Genomic DNA, 24,517 nt, shown 5'->3' with positions numbered 1-24,517 from the left:
AGATTTTTCTAGTGCTTGGGTTTCAAAGTGTTCCATGTAGAGGTTGGCAATGACAGGTGAGAGGGTGATCCCATGGGTGCGCCTTCTATTTGTTTGTATTTTTGTCCGTTATAGATGAAGTATGTGTTGGATAGGCAGTGGTTGGTCAGATCTAGTATGTGCTTGGGGGTTATATTTGTTTTGGATAGCTGTCAAGGCTTCTTTGATTGGCACTTGGGTGAAGAGGATATGACATCAAAGCTCACGAGTAGGTCGCTGGGCTGTAAGTTTTGTTTCTTTATGATCTCTATGAACTGGAATGAGTTTTTACGTGTGAGGCGATGGATTCTGCATAGGGCTGTAGTTGTTTGGCGAGAAATTTGGCTAGGTTTTGTAGAGGTGAGCCTATGGAGCTGACTATGGGTCTGAGTGGGGTTCCTTCTTTGTGTATCTTGGGAGGCCGTGAGCTTAGGGCATCTGGATGATTTCTCTCTGGGAATGATTCTTTGTTGGATTTCTTCGCTGATGGGGAGGCTTTTATTTTGGATCTAGTGGTTTTCTAGGTAGGTGGTGGGGTCTGTTTTAGGGGCTTGTATGCAGGGTCTTGGAGTAGGTTGGTTAATTTGGTTTGGTAGTCAGATGTGTTCATAACCACCGTGGCGTTGCCCTTGTCTGCTGGTAGGATTATTATGCTGGTATCTTTTTTCAGGTTAAGTAGTGCTGTCTGTTCCTCTTTGGGTAAGTTGCTTTTGGGTGGCTTGCTGCTGCAGAGGATGTTGGTGATTTCGAGTCTGATTTTGTTAGCGTCATCGGGGTTGATTTTGGTCAGGCTGGTTTCAACTCCGCATATAATGGTCTCAGTGGGGATGTATTTGGGAGTGACTGCAAAGTTGAATCCTTTGGAAAGGACATCGGTTTCAGCTTTGGTGAGGATCCTATCTGAGATGTTATGCACTGTTTGTTTCATGTGTTGCTGTGAGGGTGGAGGGGTTTGTTTCTGGCGTTCTTGTTTGTTTCTGGCGTTCTTCTGGTGCTCCCAGAAGCACGAAGCTGAAGCCTGAAGATGACGAATGAGACTTCGTCGAAACGTCGCCAAGACACTTCCAATTTTACACGGGAGAAAACCCGAACAACCAAAGACCTATATACAAACACCCGTGAAAACCTCAGAAAACAAATATTGCACCTCTACGGGGAGGAAATCCACCATCTGACCAGGACCTATGAAAAACTAGAAGTCCAAAGAGCTTCCATTTTATGTGACCTCGCATTCCTACGAAACTGCCGCGATGAAAATTTAATCCCCAAATGCTTCCAATTGAAATTCCACTCCAACTCTGCAGCCACCAAACGCATCCTAAAAAGAACAGAATTGGCCTTAATCAGAAATGAACTTCACACAAAAAGATTCCTCCTAGATCAAATCAACAAAGATCTCCTCACACTTCACCTCAAACTCAGCAACAAGATGCACCCGGCACTTTGGGACAAATCCAAACAACTTGCCGTCTGGAGAGCCGAAACACAGACCACCCTCAAGACAGACACGCACACCAACAAACTCCGAAGACTACAAGAACGCCAGAAACAAACCCCTCCACCCTCACAGCAACACATGAAACAAACAGTGCATAACATCTCAGATAGGATCCTCACCAAAGCTGAAACCGATGTCCTTTCCAAAGGATTCAACTTTGCAGTCACTCCCAAATACATCCCCACTGAGACCATTATATGCGGAGTTGAAACCAGCCTGACCAAAATCAACCCCGATGACGCTAACAAAATCAGACTCGAAATCACCAACATCCTCTGCAGCAGCAAGCCACCCAAAAGCAACTTACCCAAAGAGGAACAGACAGCACTACTTAACCTGAAAAAAGATACCAGCATAATAATCCTACCAGCAGACAAGGGCAACGCCACGGTGGTTATGAACACATCTGACTACCAAACCAAATTAACCAACCTACTCCAAGACCCTGCATACAAGCCCCTAAAACAGACCCCACCACCTACCTAGAAAAACCACTAGATCCAAAATAAAAGCCTCCCCATCAGCGAAGAAATCCAACAAAGAATCATTCCCAGAGAGAAATCATCCAGATGCCCTAAGCTCTCGGCCTCCCAAGATACACAAAGAAGGAACCCCCACTCAGACCCATAGTCAGCTCCATAGGCTCACCTCTACAAAACCTAGCCAAATTTCTCGCCAAACAACTACAGCCCTATGCAGAATCCATCACCTCACACGTAAAAACTCATTCCAGTTCATAGAGATCATAAAGAAACAAAACTTACAGCCCAGCGACCTACTCGTGAGCTTTGATGTCATATCCTCTTCACCCAAGTGCCAATCAAAGAAGCCTTGACAGCTATCCAAAACAAATATAACCCCCCCAAGCACATACTAGATCTGACCAACCACTGCCTATCCAACACATACTTCATCTATAACGGACAAAAATACAAACAAATAGAAGGCGCACCCATGGGATCACCCTCTCACCTGTCATTGCCAACCTCTACATGGAACACTTTGAAACCCAAGCACTAGAAAAATCTGATCACAAACCCAAACTCTGGCTCAGATACGTAGACGACACCTTCATAATCTGGCCACACGGGAAAGAAAAACTTGAAAACTTCCTCACACACCTCAATAGCCTACACCCCAAAATACAGTTCACCATGGAAACAGAAGTTAACAACCAACTTCCTTCCTAGATGTCTTAGTCTACAAGAAACCCAATGGCTCCTAGGACACACCATCTACCAGAAGAAAACACACACAAACCGCTATCTGCATGCACTCTCACACCACCACCCAGCACAGATCAACTCCGTAGCCAAGACACTCATCTCTAGAACAAAATGCTTAGCTGACGAACAACACCTAAAACCGAACTACACACTCTCACAAACGTACTAACATCCAATGGATTCCAGAGAAATAAGATTACCAAACTAATCCAAAAGAACCCCCACTAAAACCCAAGACAGAGAGCAAGAAAATGGCACAGCCCTCCTCCCATATATAAAAGGCACCACAGACAGAATCAGCAAGATCCTCCACAAACATAACATCAAGACAGCATTCTGCACAAACCAAAAATATCCACCATCCTAAGAAACCCCAAAGACAAAATTGAGTTAGAAAATCAAGGAGTATATGAAATCCCATGCACCGCCTGCCCCACCACATACATTGGACAAACCAACAGAAGAATAAGTGCACGCATTGAAGAACACAAGAACTCATTCAAAAGAGGAACTAACTTCTTCCCTGGTCCAACACTTTAAAGTCACAGGACACGATATTGACTTTAAAAGACCAGAACTATCGCCAAAACTGAACACTTTAACAACAGAATAATCAGAGAAGCCATCGAGATAGAAAACGCCCACACAGCATGAACAAACGAGATGATACCTCCGCCTACCAGCCATTTGGAAACCTGCCCTTATTGACAAACGTGTCCCTAACACGAGGAATGACACCAGACCCACACTCACGAGGTCCACACAGGATGTCACCACCACACATCCACCCAGAAAGCACACCCAAACCCACACTGATCAGGAAGCACGACCAAGGACCAGAAGCCAGACCGCAGCTGCAACATTAGCCACTTCAAACCCTCCAATCCATACATGCAGCAGACTGACACCCACTACGAAGATGTAGCACGACCACGAAGCCAAACAGCAGCAGTGCAGCTCACCAGCTCAAATCCCCCTGCAGCACAGATTAGACTGAGCACAACCAAGCCCCCACCAACACAGGACACACCCCCAGCCAATCAGAGCACAGAAAACCCCATCCAATCAGAGCACAGCCAAGCTCCCACCCAATCAGTTCAAACCCCACTAGCAGTTAAAAGGAAGAAACAGCTGCGATCACACATTGCTCCCAGAAGCACGGTTGAAGCCTGAAGATGACGAATGAGACTTCGTCGAAACGTCGCCAAGACACTTCCAATTTTACACGGGAGAAAACCCGAACAACCAAAGACCTATATATATATATATATATATATATATATTAAATGTCTACTGATAGATTCAAAATGAGGTTGGGGGCAGGGACTATGCATATATGTTGGAGCCAATTAAATGTGACTTATCTAAAGGCCTTCTTGGTAGTTGTAGGTGCCCACCATGATGCCAACATTAAACTTTCAAACTTCAGTAACTCACATTTTTATTTCTCTTGAAAAACAAAACATCAAGCAAATGGTAGTAGACTTAACATGACTTTCCATGTCTTCACGCATTTGAGCCTGGACATCATACTGATCTAATAAAATACTTGATTTAATATAAGAATTTTTCAAAATTAAGAGATGACATTGCAAACACAGCAGATGTGCCAGTGTAAGAGTTAATAACATGTCCTCTTTATGTCAACTGAGTATTTTCTTCATGCAAATGGTGTCATCCTCACTCTTTCCTTTTAGAGTGGTTGCTTGTATGGAAGGCAACTGAATTTGAGAAAAGTTTGCATTGGACAAAAGGGATGCCATCCAGACAATTAAGGGAGCAGCGTGAGCTTCTTCCAGTAGACATTAGGCAGATTACCTATAGATACATCCTGTGAGCCAGAGTGAATCTTATTTCATTTTACAAGGTGTTATATAGATGATAGCTAAACTTTTCAGTTGACTAATTTTTTGAGAATTTCCTCCTGCTTCTTGGTGTTCTGAATGAATAAATGATATTCTTGAGAGTTGTTAAAGAGGGTGCCAATTTCTTCTAAGTTTCAAGGCCGCTTTGTTAGTGCTTAGACTCACATTTTTTTTCTGTACATCTGGAAGGATTCGTTCTAAGCTGATTTTTCACTTTCCGTATCAGTGATATAATCTTGAAAGACATAACTTGGATACACTTGGAACAGAGTCAAAAGCATCCGCATTTTACGGAGATTTAAAGGGATAATTGTATTGCTAAGATTTAGCAAAATTCTATAACCATTGCTGCTTTTGGGTAGCCACGTGGCTCCTCGTACATGTATTTGGTACATTTGACAGCATAATGGTTCACTCAAAGAATGCAGTAGATATTCTCTTGCTTATATTATTACTCTTAATGAGAAGGAGTGAACAGGTAGTAAAACACAAGAGCTGAAAATACTTTGAGGCTTTCTTCAATAGCAACTTTGAATACCACCTTCTAATTTATATCCAGAATAAGCCCTTTCTGCTTACTTCATATTTAACCCTCTGTTTCAGAGACCTAGCAAGATGGATCAAGGAGCTATGGAGCTTGCCTAATGTCTCTGTGATTTCAAACAGCTCTTGAAAAATCACAGCTTTGTTAATATATACTGTTTGACCCATCAGGTTGTCAGAATTGAACATTGCCCAGGGTAATTTAGAGGCTGAATCCAATATTGACAATTCTTCATTTTGCTGTAACTGTGCTACTGTGCCACATTGCAATAAAAGAGGTTAGGCAAAGATATCATACTGTCTGTCTAGCCCTGGCTGGTTTAACTCCTTATATTTATCACTTAATAGAAGAGATTCATTTCCACTTATGTTTGTGGCTCCTTTTGCTGATAAAAGCTCCTATAGCTTGGATTATTGAAGGCTCTTTGCAGGCTTTGCTAGCCAGAACCAAACCCAAGGCAATTCTTCTTTACATCTGCAGGCAAGAGAATGCATATCTAAAAGATATTGTTCAGTGAAACAGCTCCCTGTACAACTATGGAAACACTAATCACTTAGGCAGAGAATGTAAGAGATACAGCTAACAAAATTAAGACTCAATAAAAGAAAAGAGCTTCCCATAAAAACCACAGCCATTGCAAAAGAAGAAGCGAAACAAACAAAAGCAACTCCATCCCATCCTCCAAAGAAAGGAAAAACTTACTCTCACAGGAATATGTACCATATGTAGGTAGATCTCAACTTACCATCATTGGTTCAGCAACTGTTTGAAGTTACAGCCATTGCAGTGTTTCCCGTCATGGGATTAAAATTTGGGCATTTGGCAGCCCTCTCACACTTACGACCACAGGGGGCCAATTCCTCCCCCACCAGTCTATCTTCCCCCACCTATGCCATCTTGTCCTTCTGCACTCCACAGGATGTCCACCCTTACTCTTTACCAGATAGCTGCTGGCCACCCAAGGCTTTCTTCCATAGTCATGCATCACAGTTTCCTCATGAGACCGGGGAGAAACAGTAATAGCATTTAGCAACAGCACTTATACTTATGTACTGCTTCATAGTGCTTTTACAGTCCTCTCTAAGTGGTTTACAGAGTCAGCATACTGTCCCCAACAGTCTGGGTCCTTATTTTACTGACCTCATAAGGATGGAAGGCTGAGTCAACCTTGAGCTGGTGAGATTTGAACTGCTGAACTGCAGCTAGCAGTCAGCTGAAGTAGCTTGCAGTGCTGCATTCTAACCACTGTGCCACCACGGCTCTTAGACTTATATGCCATTTCACAGTGCTTTATAGCCCTCTTTGTTTACAGAGTCAGCATATTGCCTCCAACAAGCTGGGTCCTAGATTTTTACCGACCTCGGAAGGATGGAAGGCTGAGTCAACCTTGAGCTGATGAGAATCAAACTGATGTCAGTTGGCAGTCAGCAGAATTAGCCTGCAATACTGAATTCTAACTACTGTGTCACCATGGCTCTATGGCTCCATATGGTCACATGTCAAATGCCTCATGTAGCCAGAAGCTCCTCGCAAAAGGTCAGGGCAGGTATGCCTTGTCGCCAGCAGGAGCAACAAGACAGTGAAGTTCAACTGGAATGGCAGAGTGCAGGATCTTGGAGCCTGAGGCAGCTGGACTGGGGTAACTGGAGCTTTCTGGGGTGGTGGCTTCACCTGTGCTGCTGAGGCTTCCTGGGGTAGCAGCTTTAACTTTAACTTTAATTGTATACTGCACGAGTCAAAAAGAGGGCTGTGAAAATATTTACAGACGCCTCGCATCCTGGACATAAACTATTTAAACTCCTACCCTCAAAATGACACTATAGAGCACTGCGCATCAGAACAGCTAGACACAAGAACAGTTTTTTCCCAAACACCATCACTCTGTTAAACAAATAATTCCCTCAACACTATCAAACTAGTTACTAAGTCTGCATTACTATTAATCTTCTCATCGTTCCTATCATCCATCTCCTCCCATACAGTCATACAGACTGTATGACTGTAACCTGGTTGCTGGTATCCTTACGATTTATATTGACTGTTTCCTAATATGATTTGATTGCTTATTTGTTCCCTATGACTATCATTGTGTTGCATCTTATGATTATTGATGAATGTATCTTTTCTTTTATGTACACCGAGAGCGTATGCACCAAGACAAATTCCTTGTGTGTCCAATCACATTTGGCCAATAAAGAATTCTATTCTGTTCTGTTCTGTTCTGTTCTGTTCTGTTCTGTTCTGTTCTGTTCTGTTCTGTTCTATTCTATTCTAGTGATGGGGCTAGGTTGGGCTGGGTCGAGGTTTTATGGTGCAAAGGGCTTTGTGCTACACTGCAGCTTAGCAGCTTCTTGCAGTCCCAGAGCTGAGTTGCACCAAAAAGCCCCAAAAGTAGTGTGGTTCTGGGGCTGTTTGCTGCTTGAGGGCAGTTTTAGGCAAACTACTTATAATCCATTCTTATGACTGCCATCCCACCTCATGGTCAAGTCATTGCACTTCAGACTCTTGGCAACCGGTTCACATAAATGACTTGTGATTTGATCATGATTTACAATGTTTGTTGCCGGATTCTGGCATAAGATACCCATTCAGAAGAATGGATTTGCTTAACAACCACACAATTCACTTTATGACTGTGTTGACTCGCTTTATGTCATCCTGTGGTCCTTCAGCTTGACCATAACAACTTAAAATTGAAATTCCAGGCTCCGTATGGTCACAGGTCAAAAATTATCTGCATTTAATGGGTATTACTTGATAGCAATCGCCCTTAGACTAGATTTCATAGGTGTAGTTAATTTGATGACATGGAAGAATAAAGTCCAGTGTATTTCAGGTGTCATTTTACTTTTGATAATTTATTATACTGCTTCACATTCCTTTACAGCCCTCTCTAACTGTGTCAGTATATTGCCCCCAACAATCTGGTTCCTCATCTTACAGATTTAAAAGGATTTCACATATGTATATTATATATGTGAATACATATATAAATATGATACATATATAGTCATTTTACCTTTGCTAAAGCAACAACACTATAATATCTAATTAAAAATCGCAATGGTGTACTTCCTTTTTTGGATGTTTAATAAAAGTCAGGACAGCTTTAATATGTGAACTGTAACGAATGCTAACTCATAGCTGTACATTAAGTAACACTCAGACAACTGTTTATGTATTCTTGACTCATTTCTGATTGAACAAATAAATTACAAAAATAAATTGAAAATCACTGGTAAAAAGAAAAAAAATTAAACATGATTAAATAATCCAAATCTTAGAGCAGCAAGAATTTGATACATCCTGTTGAATCAAATCATGGGGTGTAATTATTTTATAAGCTATTGCTACAATAATGACTAGTCATGATGGCACATCATGTATTTATCTGTATATATATATAAAGTTTATTGTCATTGTACATATATACACAGTATCCCCTCTACAACAAAATTCACATAACACCCAGAGACCAAGCCCAACACACATAACAATCCCCAGACACACCCCCACCCACCAAAATTCCCCATCCTTAAATCACCCAAACATCTACACAACAGACCAAGTAATTATGCCATTAATTATTAAATGCACAATACAAAACCAATTTGTGAGAGACCATACCAGTTATTTTTATTTTACAACTCAGCTTCACATGCTTTTGATAAATTGCTGTACATATTTAGTACTAGCCAAATAGTTTTAATCATATAATAGATAAAAAGAACTTGACTTGGCAATCAAGTTCTGACCACCACCACAAAGATGAAAAAACAAATCAATCAATATCTGCCTTGTGTTATATTTCATAGGTGTAGCGAATTTGATGGCATGGAAGAACAAAATCCAGTGTATTTCAAGTTCATTTTACTTGTGATAATTTATTTGTATAGCAGCTGGATCTCTTGTTATATAAATAGAAGAGTTTCCTGTTTGTCTTTTCTCAGTTTTATGTTGTAATAAGGTATCAGTCTTCTTTGGTAGAGATCAGTGTATCTATCCAAGTTTGTTCATTTGTTTCTTTGCTCTAAAATATTATTGGATGTGTGTTGTGCTTGTATTTTTTTGCTTGGAACATAAGCAATACTTGAAACAATATTCATTCCCCTTTTACCTCTAGGTTTGTTTTGCTTTTGAAATTGAAAATCTATTGCTGAATAATGCAAAAAAAAAATTCCTTGAGCAAAAGAATTTGTAATTAACTTTTAAAAATCTAAATGTAAAATAGTATTTATTGTGAATAGTATTTCCTGACATTCATCTTATTTGACATTTTCCTCTTTGCCTCACATTTTAATTTTCTCCTAAAATGCAAAAATTGGGCCAGAAAATGCTTTGCTTGGAGTGTAATCATTGCTAACGGACTGCTTGCAGTGGGAAAAGATTTTTAATATTCTTTTTGACATTTACTACGGGAATTCTAAAATATTTCTTTCATTCTTTGTATTCTCTTGAAATATAGTCAGAAGGGTTTTCCCCCCTGTTATTTTATAAAGTTAGCAATTGCCCCTCTTACCATCTTGTCAAACTTTATCATTAGCTATCATTTATACAAAATGAGTGTTTTAGAAATGTTTCAGTGCTTCATAATTAAGTCTCATTTTTATTTAATTAAAATTTGGACTTAGTCAGTAGGAGCAAGTATGTCAAGTCAACTTACCCATGAACTTTTCAACATTTATATTTAGAAACAGTTCCAAATGTTGATGAACCTTGGCCAAAGAATTTTGTAGTAAATCCCATCTTCTGTTGGAGTGTCACTTAGGAGTAGCAAATTGGACAAGTAGGTTTGTATAGTTAGGCCTCACACCTTTGAAATGTCACCAAGGTTAGAGAACATCATTAAATTTGGTAATATTATGGAAGCCAAACTATATCCAGCTCTTAAGAGCAGCCTAAAGTGCTGAGATAGTGAATAAAAATTCAATTATCACAGGGCTCTGATCACTGAAGAGCTACCTTGTATATTTTTAAGCATTTCTACTTTACATTATCACTCAGTGAAATGACTTACAACTTCACCACATGCACACACAAACATATTCATGGATCAGCAGTTCCCAGATTGTGAACCTTACAAACTGATATGCAGCTGCTATTGTTCTTGTTATTATTATTTCTTTGCAAACAATATAGTAAGCAAGAAAGGATACCTGGGAAGAGGAGATTGGTGATTTCTTAAAAGGTGGGAATTAAAAAAGAAAGAAAAAGAAAGCTATTCCAAAACTAAGCGGGACATGTAATAACAATAATGACACAAAACTCATACTATAATAAATCAAATAAAGAAAAGTGCAGAATGCAATGGCAAATCTGCAATAGGAAAGAAAACAGAACAAGGTAGAATAGAAAAGTAAATGAAAAACACTGGGTTTTATTTAAATTGTAAAAAAAGAGAGATGCTTCATTCGACTTTAGAATTATTAGCCTTTCCAATGAATGCCTTAAAACTGAGTAAGGAGGTCAGATTTACAGTTCCTAAGGCTATTTGCTTAACACAGTCAGATCTCTTTGCCATGGGTTCTGGCAGACAAAATCCAAATAAATGGAATTGGATGTGCCTTTGCACCATAAAAGGATTAACAACCTTCCTATTGGGTAGGCAAGCAGCAGAGCATATGGAGGAGAACAAAAGGAGTAGTGGTGCTCCTAGTCCCACATTATACAAGAACTCTCACAAACTTCAACCAAATTGAGCCATACAATATATCCATTTTGATTGTGGACTCTGGCAAAGATGGAAAGAAGCCTCCTTTCCCTGATAAGCTGCATGAGCTGACATAAAGTCACAGAAAGATACCTGGTGCTGTTTGACGACTCCCAAGACACATCTGCGGTCTGAATATTGTTTGTTTATACATGGCATATGAGGGAGATATTTAAAAATTTTATGAGCTTAGATGTAATAGGCTCCACTGAGAATTTTTGATCAATTGAACATATTGCTGGTGCAATTGTTTGCAGAAATATCCTTAAGCAGTCTGCAGGGAATATCAGCAGAGAGATGAATTCAGTGCTATCAGGACTCAGATACTGCAAACTTGGCTTTTTCAGCCGCCTGTCGCCCCAGCTGCTTTTCTTGGAGGACTAACTAGGTGGGAGGGACCCTATTGTCTTCCTTTTGAGCAGTTCATGGCATACACATGGTATGTCTGAGGGAATGCATTTTGCTTCAAAACAGACACCAGGAATAGGTTAAGCATTTGCATTATGCAACCATCTAATGCTAAAATATCGAATCTGGCTCCAAAATCCATAGATGACAGAAAAGAGATGCAGGAAATGGGTAACTCATTGCTGTCATCTCGTGCTTATCTAGATTTTTGGAGCCCAGTTTTGGTGTGTGAACTTCATGGATTTCCTAGGCATGTAGGACTACAACTGGTTGTTGCAAAAATCATTTCTCACCCACCTAGGAATACATACAACAATATTGTGAACCTCCTCAGTATTTCCAGCTTGCAGAGCAGACCCTAGTCTTTTTTCCTAACCTGTCAAAATGAGTGGCATACTGCAAGTATATGCCATACAAAATTACATTTTAAGAGATTTGTCAGCTTGTGGATTTTAGAAAAGTTTATTCCAGATCACAATGATATTGAGAGAAAGTGTAATGTCTGAAGAAACAATTGCTGAAATTCTTTGAAAAATTACGCCGCAGCTAAGTAATTTTTTGCAGATGAAATGAGAATGAATTCTTTCAGTTAAATGGGTTCCTGTGGGTTAGATACATATTTGCATTGTGCTAAAGGCACATTTATGACATGCATTTATGTGCTTGTGTTTTTCTCTCCTGCAGTGTCCAATATATAACAGCTTTGAAACCTGTTGACGTTGCAGGTGTTTTTAGGGTACACATACAGGCAAATTCATTCTGTCCTATAATTAGGAATTAAGAATTGGTGTACTTACAATATAATTTCATTGCTAATACCTATTGTCCCGTTGCATTTATCCATAATTCACGGTATTACCATCTTTTTCTACCACATTGGTGCTTTTATCTGTTTGGTTTTGATTATCTGTTCAAGTAAAAGTGATTTTGCATTGTCAAAGTACAGGATTACTTTATGTCATTCATACTTCTAATGCACAAACTGTCTCGGTGGTAAGTATAACCCAAACCCCTAATTATTTTGAGTTATATACATTATGTACAATTTGCATTTTTTATTTTACATGTACTTGATCTTTATTAAGATATGAAGATGAAACTTTCTTTGTCAGTGGCAGAGATATCAAAAGCAAACAAAAAACAAAAAACAAGTGGGGGTACAGAAAAGGTGACATGTGGTTGCAATCATTGTCTTTAAGTACAGATATTGAGAGGGCAGAGATGAGAATTAGAAGCAAGAAAAATTCAGTAATTCAGATAGCCATATCAAAGGCACTTAGACATAGGCCACTTCATAGTGCTTTACGGCCCTCTCTAAGAAGTTTACAGAGTCAGCATATTGTCCCGAACAATCTGAGTCCTCGTTTTACCAACCTTGGAAGGATGGAAGGCAGAGTCAATTTAGAGATGGTCAGAATTGAACTCCTGGCAATTGGCAGAATTAACCTGCAATACTGCATTCTAACCACAGCCACCACAGAAAGCCATCCTAATCATTTAGATTTATTCCTCATGGCTTATAAAAGATCTTTTAAAACATCTTTATTCCCAGGATTTCCAACCCTAGCTAAGTTTATTGGCATCCATCTCACAAGAGAGTTGCTTTATTACTATTGAATTATTGTACTGTTATTTTTTTATAATACTGATTTATTTTATTGCTATGTTGCAGCCCATTCAGTTGTTTTGAGTTGGTCTATAAAACCCTGTAAAATAAATAAATAATTCTAGGTGGCATTTGGTTTTTGTACCTTAAATTCCTATGCTTCCTTTTATTGACTCTTTCTGCATCTCTTCCCAAGACTATCCACAAAATACACCTCACTATCATTTTATGGCCATTCAATGTTTTGACACTCTAGTGACATTTTCCAAATGAAGGTACATACAATTGATTGCTTTAGGAAGCACATGTATAACTCTCAGACTACAGGTAGCTCACAGCCACTTTCCACTACTAATAGCTGGGAAGAAAGGGTGGGAAGGAAAACAGAAGAGGAAGGAAATTAAGAAAATGGGTTGTGCCTGCAGAAAAGCCTTTTCTGTATAAGGCATTACACAGAAAAAAATGGTATAAGTCTGGAACAAGATTTGGCTGTTTTACTGATTTTAACGGAGGTGCTTCATACACACTGATGTTCATTGCAAAGCAATAATAATAACAATAACAGTAATCATCTTCAACTGCTAGAAAAAGATACTGACAATCTGTTGAACTGATTGCTTAAGGTCTTTTTCAAATTACGATCATGTTAAAGCCTCATTACTAACTGCTTTCTGCCTTGTCTCCCTCCCCTAATGCAATGACTTTGAAGTTCCTTGTTTGATGTATCTGGGGTGAGCCAAGTCTGTAGTCTTCTAAATAAATTGAATGTATTTCATTTAACCAAACGATGCAATTGGCAGTGCAGCCTAATATATCGTCCATAATAATGCTTTCAATTTGCTTGCATTTGTAGCTATTACAATTATTGTGAAAGATAGAGTGTGCCTGCCTTGAATATGATTTCTTATCTCTTATTACCATAATTAACCGTCTTATTTAGATTTGCTTAAAAAAAAATCACCTAAGCTCCATTTAACAATATGGCCAAATATTTCCCAAATGCTCATATGGCAACAGATCATTATATACAAGCTGGAAGTAGTACTGGAGATGTCAAACTATTAAAATTCAATCAAATATTGCATTTATTGTAAAGCCAAACAACTTTATAACCTGACCATTTCTATAATGACATATTTGGAGTGTTAATTATTTATGCTTGTTCTATTTAATTACAGTTTGAAAATGAGATAATCACAAAACTGGATCATGAAGTGGAAGGTGGAAGAGGAGATGAACAATATAAAGTGTTATTTGACAAAATGTAAGTGCTCATAACAGCTGGATTTATGATTAATTAACATTTGTTGATACAAAATATTTCAAATTAGTCTTTTATGAAAGATGTTCCCAAGTTTGACTAATACTAATTTTTTTACTATCACTTTTTCAGTCTTTTAGAACACTGCAGAAAACATAAATACCTTGCCAAAAATGGTGAAACTTTTGTTAAACTTGTGGTACGGCTGATGGAGAGACTTCTAGATTACAGAACTATTATGCATGATGAAAACAAGGAAAACCGCATGAGCTGTACAGTCAATGTTCTGGTGAGAAATAAGATGGTTATATGTGGGATAAAGAAGAATTCTACACAATCTCTTTTTCTCTCAGGGTTGCCTAATCTTATGACTACAATTAAGTGGATAAGATTCTGCCTGCTGGATATTTCACAAAAAAATAAAACTTGAGAACTTATTTTTCTTCTTCTTCAAAACTGGTGTTTACTTTAGAAATCAGGATTAGACAAACCAAGCCTAAATTAAATATATGGTTCTGTTTGCACCATCATAATTCAACTAAGAAAGCTACAAATAAAAGGGGAAATGTAGGATGATGAACTCTAACTTTGGCAAAAGAGTTTGATTGGTAAATAATGCTGCATCTTAAAAGTACATTAGCCTTTTTAGTCAATTTTGTTAGGTGGATTTAGGGGACTAACAAGTCTGATACGTTGAGGGGGGTGTAAACCATTAATGCATTGGTTTACTGCAATTTTCTAGAAAATAAAAATAGAAGATAAATTTGAGAATATAAACGGAAGGCATAGCTTCAAACCAGAAGTAACCTGACAATTAATTTTTTTTTAAAAAAAATCAGATAGCATGGTAACCAGATATACTATTGGTTTAATTAAAGTATCACCTCTGTATTTAACTGCCAAGTTGAAAATCCTTTTCCTTGGTGTCTCAAGGCTGCCATAATATAGGAAAGTGATCCATAAATATACCTATACAGAATGAAACAGAAACCTTAGTACCTTTATAAAATACACACTAAACCGGGCATGAAGTTTTTAAGAAAGTCTGTTGGCTCTTGTTGACATGGAATATCTGCCGGGATCTTTTATTATGGTCTTCCAGGAATTAAGCTACTAAATCCCTGCAAACAGTCATAAACTCATGGGGCCAGAGCAGCTTCGAAAGCTCTTTACCTGTCATCCCTCATGTGGGTTATGCATCAGTTGGGGGAAAAAGAGAGCATAAAGCTAATTTAAACAAGAAAAATAGAAAAAAACATCCTTGAGATTTAGTATTATTCTTTTTTCAAGAAAGAACTCTAAATAAAAGTTAGAAGTACATATTATTAAATGACATTACAACTTCTATAGTTCCAGCCATTTATCACGTTATAACATCACCATCATCATCATTATTCCTAAATCAAGTCTCTTTAGTAAAGGTTATGGACAGTAATCTGCCACGCTGTTTCCATAGAGAACATTTTTTTTACTTCTTACTCTTGAACAAAGACATAAGGACTGGACAAAAATCTGGATAGTTTCATTTCTAGTCTAGAATCTTAACCACTATTAGCTTGGCTCCCCAGAAATCAATCAATCAATTTATTTATTTATTTATTTATTACCAATTCCAATGTCCTCTGGATAACTTACAAAACTAAAAAAAAAAGCCCTCATAAAAACAGAAACATTAAATCAATAAGCAGCCCAATTAAAATACTCTGTTAACAAAAATCCACAAAACAAAACAGGGCCATTAAACAATGACAAAGATAGACCCTAGGTCTGCCACCAGAGCCAGGTTTTCAAAGCTTCCTTGAAGCACAGGTGGAGTCCATCCTTACCTCTGGAGGGATGCTCTTGTAGAGAGTGCAGTTGCACTTGCGCAGACATACTTCCTAGGTCCCACAAGCTGGCAATATTTAATGGAACAGAGCTGGAATGCACTCCACTCTGATGAAAGGCATGGATGGGCAGAAACTATTGGTCTCTCCAAAATCTAGGGCCCTATGCCATTAGGTCAATATAAACCACTTTAAAGGTGATTTAAAATTAATTTGCATTTAATTTGCATTTTTAATTAAAATTATATTCTAGTAGGGAGAGAGCCTGAGTTTTATTATATAAATTTGCAGTTCTCAAATATAGGAAACAGCTAATAATTTATTTTGGTTGCTCAGTCCCTATCTTGCATTGAGTTCAGGTACATAAATTCTCAGAACTCCCTTGATTCTTCAGACTTCTGCAGTACATATTTTACGTAACCCTTTCTATTTGTAGAATAGGTCTCTCTCTCCCTCTCTCTCCCTCCCTCCCTCCCTCCCTCCTCTCTTTCTCTATCTCTGTGGGGACGGGTATAAAATGATTTATGTGTTTTTTTGACCTCTGGACTCATTGCTTGAAGTATTTTATTGGTAGATTCCGTCCATAAAATGGATTATCATTAATGAGGTCTTATTTCTTTTATTATAAACAAGTATTTGGCATAGTTTTTCTTTCGTTTATTTTCCTGTTTTGCTGCTTTACTTCATAAAAAAAACATAGTTCCTAATTTTTATTAGTCCTTTACTCCACCTATCTGGATTGCTTCTGCAAAAGTTACTTAATTTCACCTCTACCCTACAAATTGACCCATTGTGGAGTTTGGAATCCAACCTGGAAAAGAAAAGAAAAAATATTCCGGCTGGATTCTTAAAATGCTACTGGAGCCCCTTTGTTGCTTCATTAGAAAATATGGACTATAAGTTACTTTTTTTGTAATTGTGGTAGACATCCTCTGAGCATCAGCAAACTTTCTTATGTGCAATGTATGTACTTTCATAGAAGTACATTATGTATGCTGTAGATTAATGCACTATTTCTCTAATTTGTGGAATAACTATTTTTAACTCACAAGGAAAGTTTTTTGCGCACGCACATTTAGAAACCCTGGGGAATCATCAGTTTAATAGGCACTCACATTTAAAACTTATAGAGAAGACAGGTGTTGAAGGATGAAATGATTGAAAATTTATTTTATAAGCATCAAGAAGTTTTCATTCTATGGGGGGGGGGGGAATGGCTGGATTTGGGTAACTGTCTCCTGCATGTGCATTACCTGCATGAATTTATTTATTTTTAATGTCATGATTTCAAAACAGAAAAATAAAGGTGGACACCATGTTTATAAAATATTTAATGGAAGGAGGCTAGGACTGGGCAGATTTGATTATAGGCTGGGTGTCGGCAACCTGTGACTCCAGAGTCACATGTGGCTCTTTGATCCCTCTCCTGCAGTTCCCAGCTGACCCAGTCGCACAAACTGCTCTCTACTCTGAAACACTGGGCTGACCTGGTCGCATGACCTGCTCTCCACCCTGAGAATGTGCGAGCCTCTCCACAGAGCCACACAGCTGAAGCAGCCCTAGCATTTTCTCCGCACTGCCCATGATTGGCTGCTTTTTGCGATTCCGCATCCTTCATGGGCAGCGCAGCACCAGCCATGGTCCCCTTCATTCTGGCTTAGGAAGGAGGGGATCAGGGAGGAGCAGCCACTTCCGGATGCAGGAAGGGAAGAGCTTTAGCTCTCCTGCGCAGTGCAGCCTGATATACATCTGAGCATGCAGTGGTGGCAGCCGGAGGAGGAGTCGCTGCTGCTGTGATCCCGGCCCAGGACAGTATCCTGCTTGTGCACATGCACGTTTGCATGCGTGAGAGAGAGATGAGAGAAAAAAGGGCAGAGAAAGAGAGAGAGAAATGAGAAATGAGAAAATGATGGAGGGAGAGAATGAGAGAAGAAAGAGAGAGAGAGAGAGAGAGAGAAGGAGGAGGAGAGAGAGGGGGAGAGAGAAATGAGAGAGAACTGAAGGGAGAGAATGAGAGAGAGGGAAAAGAGAGGGAAACAAATGAGAGAGAGAGAAGGGAAAGGGAAAGAAAGAAAGAGGGAGAGGGGAGGAAAAAGAGAGAAAAATAAATGAGAGGGTGAGAAATAGAGAGAAATGAGAGAGAGATAAAAGGGGAGAAAGAGAGAGAAATGAGAAAATGATGGAGGGAGAGAATGAGAGACAGGAAAAAGAGAGAGAAATGATTGAGAGAAAGAGAAGGGGGAGAGTGGGAGAAGGAGAGAGAAATGAGAGAGAGCTGGAGGAAGAGAATGAGGGAGGGAAAAGAAGATATAGAGGGAAAAGAGGAAAGCAAATGAGAGAGAAAGGGAGAGAGAGAGAGAGAGAGAGAGAGAGAGAGAGAGAGAGAGAGAGAGAGAAACCCATTTCCCACAGAAAACACCAGTAGCCACAAAACCTGGGTAGGTGTGGCTGGAGGGGTGTCATGTGACTTGGTGGGTGTGACATTGAGTTGGCCAAGCCCACCCAGGTTTTGTGGCTCCCAGTGTTTTCTGTGAGAAACGGGTCCAAAGGGCTCTGAATATTTAAGGTTGCAGACCCCTGTTATAGGCTATTTTTTAAGGTTGAAGTTTATGACTTTTTTCCAGTTGAAAAAAATTACTTTCAAGAAGCAAGTCTGGTGTCAAGAAGGTATTACGAGAATGGGCAATTATGAAATATTCACACTATTTTTGAAGGAGAGATAAAGGGATTTATAGGGTGAAAAAATATTTTAATTAAATTAAAATTTGTAAAGTGGCCCGATTTATAGCAACTCCGAGTGGTATGCGATAGAAAGAACAAAAAGCAACTATAAAACAAAGATAGTGAATCATGGAGAAGGATTAAAAAACAACACTCTCAACATGCAGCATTTTACCAGCCAATCAGCCAACTCAAAGTCTGAAGGAAGAGCCAGTTTTCAAGAACGTATTTGAATAAGATAAGCCCAGGTACATATAAATCTCAAGCAGGATATTACAATGGTGAGTACCACAACAGAAAAGGTGGGACTATTTCATTGATGGGACCCAAAGCATGCCAAGTCTACAAGACACAATGGGCAGATGCTATAGGAGATAGATGGTCCCTCAATTGTCCAGGCCCATGGCCATGAAAGGCTTTTGTTCTGACCTAGGCTTCCTTAGAAATTTAACAGCACAAACTTAGTCCCGGCAAACCTTTTTAATTCATACGGCTGTAAATTACTTTCATTTACTGTCCACAAGGCTTGATAAACAGTCTTTCAGAGGAAGGTTATCAACACCCATCTATCTCACATGGAATGCTGCCAAAGAGCTAATTTCCAGACGCAGAACAAGGCCAAACTTGGCACAGAGTCACAAACAGATTTTTCAAAACTTGAATCAGCTAGATGAACTAATTACTCACGTCCCGTTTGCTTCTCTTTTATGTCTTATGGGAGGGGCCAGTCATCTCCAAGCCTTACTCCCAAGTCGACCCTGTTTCCTTAATTGTTCCTGTCTCGTGGCAGCTCTGCGCACACTGGTAACAGGCTCACGCTGTTCTTCTGCCTTGCTGATGTCAGACTTCGGAGACTCCAGAGGCAGCAAAGAACTACCAGATGGCCTTGGCCCCCTCTCTGGCTCTGACTCAGAGCCATCTTCCGAGCCTTCCCCAGACTACAGGACTGGCCCACGTTCCTCCCCAACCTCTGCACTGTCCGAATCTGTTGCCAGCTCTGCTGGCCACTGGCAGGCCACAACAGCTGTGAAGATGATAGCCAGCACTTTCAAATGCACCTGAAATATACTAGTAAACAGTGTAGCTCACAAAGCAGCAATGTTACACAGTCACACTGTGGCATGGTCATCATTTCTCATTCCACTTCATTCTACACAAGCTGCAGCTTCAAATGGTCCTCAAGGGCAGCCGCCTATAGAGCGCATTGCAATTATCCTTGTGCAAAGTGATGAAAGCATTAATAATTGTTTGTAGTGCCTTCAGATCTAAAATTGGGTGCAGTTGATACATATCATGAATCTGAGAGAAGGCCCCTCTGGCCACTACTACAGGAGCTGGGGGTCTAGGATAACCCCCAAATTGCACACCAGTCCCTAATAGGGAAGTGAGGTTTCAGTTACAAAGCCATTTGGTTGAATTTGATTCTGTTCCTTCTTACCCAGCCACCTGCCAGCCTGTATGAAAGTTTCCCAAAATTATTGGATCCATCAACAGCTTCTTAATTCGGAGGAGGGGGGAACCTCACATTCTTCAATGACTCCCCTGGATGTCAACATCTGTACTGCTTGATTTTGCAAAATGCTCTGGAATCTGCAAAATTGGGGCGGAAAAGTTACACATGGCTCACAGATTGACCACATACTCTACAATCTCATGATTTAAAAAAATTATATCCAGAATAATATTTGTCCAGAAAGAGAAAATATTTTTATAATAATCAGTCTTTCCTAACAAACACTGAGATAATAGGCTCACACTATCATGTTCCTGTTGGCAGTTCACATGTGGTGATGTTCTGTGTCTGTTAATTGAAACGATATATTCCTATCTTGAGAATTATGCAGTCCATTCAGGCCTCTGATCATCAACCTTCTTGCCTGTATTTGACATAAGTAGATTCACCCTCATCAAGTCAGCAATTGATTTAAAAAAAAAAAAACTCAAGGAGAAAAGTTAGGTGTCATTCCTGGATTTGATGAAATAGAAATAAAACTGAGTGGCATTAACATATTTATCGCACTGCATTATTAAATCCAGAGCCATTTATCAACTTGTTATGCTAAAAAGGGAAATGGAAATAAGCAGAGCTGCTACAAAATGATGCTACTGACCAAAAGAAACCACAATCATTGGTATCAAACCACCATCTGTAGTATCAAAGTACTAACCCAGCAAAACTAAACTAAAACATATTATGCTTTCATTTATGGCTAAAGAAATATGTATGATTTGAATGTTGATAATCCAATGGACAATGTCCATTGGAAACACTGTCAACTTAGAATTTGTGCTCAAAGCTGCAAGCCTATAATTATACATAACAAACAGCAGGTTTCTTAGACAACATCACTGCATAGAAACATTTTCTCAATAGACTGGTCATTTATATTAATAGAATTCTTTATGTTTTAGACTATGATTCGGTTCTAAAAGGATGTTTTTTTTAATCAAGGAAGAGACAAACTGAACCTAACCTCAAATGAGTTTTACAGCTAAAGTGAAGTTTTCTAATGAGTAACAAATAATACCAGTGCTGTGGGTGTGCTAATTATGGGAATTATAGCAGGCATAAAGGGGAAAATGTAGTCCATCTGTGTTTTTAATGAAAAACTATATTCCAGAGGAGGAGTTTTATTTAGTTCTGCATCAGAAGGGAGGAATATATTATTCCAGTAATCTTATAATTATCAGCACTCATCCTCCTTCCTACCTGAAGCTATTTATGTTTTTAATATGCTCTTTAATTTATTAGATTTCAAGAACGGGTGATTTAACGCTAATTTTTGTTTAAAGTTTTAAATTGTTTTTCAGTACATTATGATGACTAGTACATTGCAAAAGTGAGAAGAGCTAATGGTTTAGGATTTGAAAGTGCCCTATTGGGGGCATATGGAGTTCTTGTAATAAAATGTTTTAAAAAAACAATGTTTTCGTATTTCATAGGTGAAAAAATGAGTTCTAGAAGATGCAAACATCACATTACAATATTATAGAGTGATAAATTCCTAATATAGTATAGTGTAAAACCCTTGCACATATGTGTAAAACCAAATTCATTAAAATAGGCTGATACTTCTTTTTTTCCTCCTTAGAATTTCTACAAAGAGATTGAAAGAGAAGAAATGTACATAAGGTTTGTAAATATGAATTTTATTAGACATTTTTAAAGAATAAATACACGATTTTGCATATACACAAATGCAGCACAAGCAGACCCTTTTATTCATATATCTGCAAACACCTAATGAAATCCTAAGTATTGATTAAAGTAGGGCTGTGTGCAATATGGATCGTATTATTATATCACAGAATTAAATTTTAGGCAGCATACTTAGAGGAGACTCTTATTCAGAATATATAGATATGTAATTTCAAGGTTTGCTTTCACACCTCTTTTTTCTCAGCAGATGTAATTTATTCATTTAGTTTTTCCAAATATTAACGTTGATTCCTGACAGGATTACCATGTTCTTTTGTTCCCATCCCCACCCTCATCCTGCCATCTTGCTTTTTTAACACTTCCCACTGTCTTTTGAACTGTCTATTTGTCGTTAAGTTTTCTTTCTTCTAATGACTTTATGATTGGTACTTCTTTGCTCCTTTTCTGTGGTTGCAAGAGCTTTTTTTTTTTTAGCTCCTGGCCCTTTCATTTGTTTTTGTTTATCACTGATTTAATTTGTTTCTTAACAGGGAAAGGGGATGTTAATTACCAACCACCTTTCTGCAGCAAGAACAATTTCTCATTGCTTTTTATTATTATTATCTTTTATTATCACAACTGCATTCTTGCATTCTCCAATGGATATTAAAACCTTCTTTCCCCAGGTTATAATTCTAATTATCAAAAGATTGTAAAAGTACCATCTGATTATTTGCTTTTGAGCAACTCTTTAATAATATATGGAACCTCTTTGAGGTAGTATCTTTCCTCCATTTGAAGCTTTGATTTTGATCATTAACAACTCAAAATGTAACCTATTCAGAATGACAGAAATTACAGAGATTTTCTGTAATTCTGTAGCAGTGTAGAAGAGGACAAAGCTACATATTATATAGGTTTCATTAGTCTAAAACTGAAGCCAAGACAGTAGCACTTCATTACATCAGGAAGGAAGATTTTTTTCTTTCTTTCTATAACTTCTACTCCATGACAATAAGTTGTTATTTTTAACATGCATTAGCATCATTTTTTAAAAAAAATACTTAAATGTGAATAGCTGCACTGGAAGGAAATATAGAGTTGTATGACTTTCAAATGCAGCCGAATAGAAAGTCTTAAAATTGCTCTCTCCATGCTTTCCTGCTCTCCCACATTACAGTCACCATCAGGATCCTAATATAATATGCAATCATGCCAAGGTAAAAAGGTGTTATATATGTTTCTGAGATGTAAGTTCTCCGAAGTTAGCTAAATAAATATGTAAGTATTTATTTTATATATTTATTACAAGAGCCTCTATGGGGCGTCAACCTTCCACAAGAGCCTGAAGATCTATCTCTGCCAGTTGAGCTGAGGCCCAAGGAGGAGTACTATGCTGGAGGTGGTTAATGGACTAATAGTGGATCCCATTTTCCCCTGCATATCTTGCTGCCTCCCCTCCCATCTTTTAATTATACATTTGTATCCTTATTGTCATGGTTTTACTGCTTTAAATGTTGTAAGCTGCCCAGATGGGTGGCAAACAAATTAAATAAGAAACAAATTGTTTGATTCTGGTTGATATATAAAATGCATATGGAACTAAATAAAATTAAAATAATGCAATTACTTTCAATATCTTCATAAATCTTAGATGTGGGAATAGAAGGGGAATTCAGCAAATTTGCAGATGACACTAAGCTGGCAGGAATAGCCAACACCTCAGAAGACAAACTCAGAATCCAAAAAGATCTTGACTGACTTCAACAATGGGCAAACAAAATGAAATTTAATGTGGAGAAAAGTTAGATTTTACACCTGGGCAGGAAAAACCAAAGGTACAAGTACAGATTAGGCAAAAGAAGGGCCGGGATAGCTCAGGCTGGTAAAGAAGCCTGTTATTAGAACACAGAGCCTGCAATTACTGCAGGTTCAAGCCCGGCCCAAGGTTGACTCAGCCTTCCATCCTTTATAAGGTAGGTAAAATGAGGACCCAGATTGTTGGGGGGGCAATAAGTTGACTTTGTAAAAAATATACAAATAGAATGAGACTATTGCCTTATACACTGTAAGCCGCCCTGAATCTTCGGAGAAGGGCGGGATATAAATGTAAACAAAACAAAAAAAACTTGGCTTGAAAACAGTAACTTTGACCTTGGAGTCCTAGATCACTTAAACATGAGTCAGCAGTATGCGACAGCAGCCAAAAAAGCTAACATAGTCCTTGGTTGTATAAACAGAGGCCTAGAATCAAAACCACGTGAAGTATTAATACCGCTTTATAAAGCTTTAGTAAGACCACATGTGGAATACTGCATCCAGTTTTGGTCACCATATTAAAAAAAACTCTGATTCTGATTCAAAATTATCAACACTATCAAATATATGAATAATAATAACACACACTAAGACAACAATGCTAATGTTATCAGCATAAATATAACAATAGCACTTAGACTTATATACCACTTCATAGTACTCTCCTAGTGGTTCACAAATGTCAGCACATTGCTCCCAACAATCTGGGTCCTCATTTTAATGACCTCGGAAAGATGGAAGGCTGAATCAACCTTGAGCCGGTCAGGATCGAACTGCTGGAAGTCAGCAGAGTTAGCCTGCAATATTGCTATGTAACCTTTGTGCCACTATGGCTCCTAAATATAATAAATATAATCCATACATATAATTGCTATTT

At 38.5% G+C, this 24,517-nt stretch overlaps 1 protein-coding gene across 6 annotated transcripts in view; it reads left to right on the top strand.

The window, feature by feature from the left end:
• DOCK1 (dedicator of cytokinesis 1) overlaps positions 1–24,517 on the top strand; it is a 513,270-nt gene that overhangs the window by 395,057 nt on the left and 93,696 nt on the right. For all 6 annotated transcript variants that reach the window (XM_058189019.1, XM_058189020.1, XM_058189022.1 and 3 more), the window contains 3 exons: positions 14,054–14,139; positions 14,269–14,425; positions 21,776–21,816. In XM_058189019.1, coding sequence (XP_058045002.1) covers positions 14,054–14,139; positions 14,269–14,425; positions 21,776–21,816 — 284 coding nt within the window. The remainder of the gene's footprint in view (positions 1–14,053; positions 14,140–14,268; positions 14,426–21,775; positions 21,817–24,517) is intronic.

The sequence above is a fragment of the Ahaetulla prasina genome, chromosome 6 (assembly GCF_028640845.1).
Source record: "Ahaetulla prasina isolate Xishuangbanna chromosome 6, ASM2864084v1, whole genome shotgun sequence".
NCBI lineage: Eukaryota > Metazoa > Chordata > Lepidosauria > Squamata > Colubridae > Ahaetulla > Ahaetulla prasina.
Note: the sequence above shows the minus strand (reverse complement) of the source record. Positions and strands in the feature narration are given on the sequence as shown.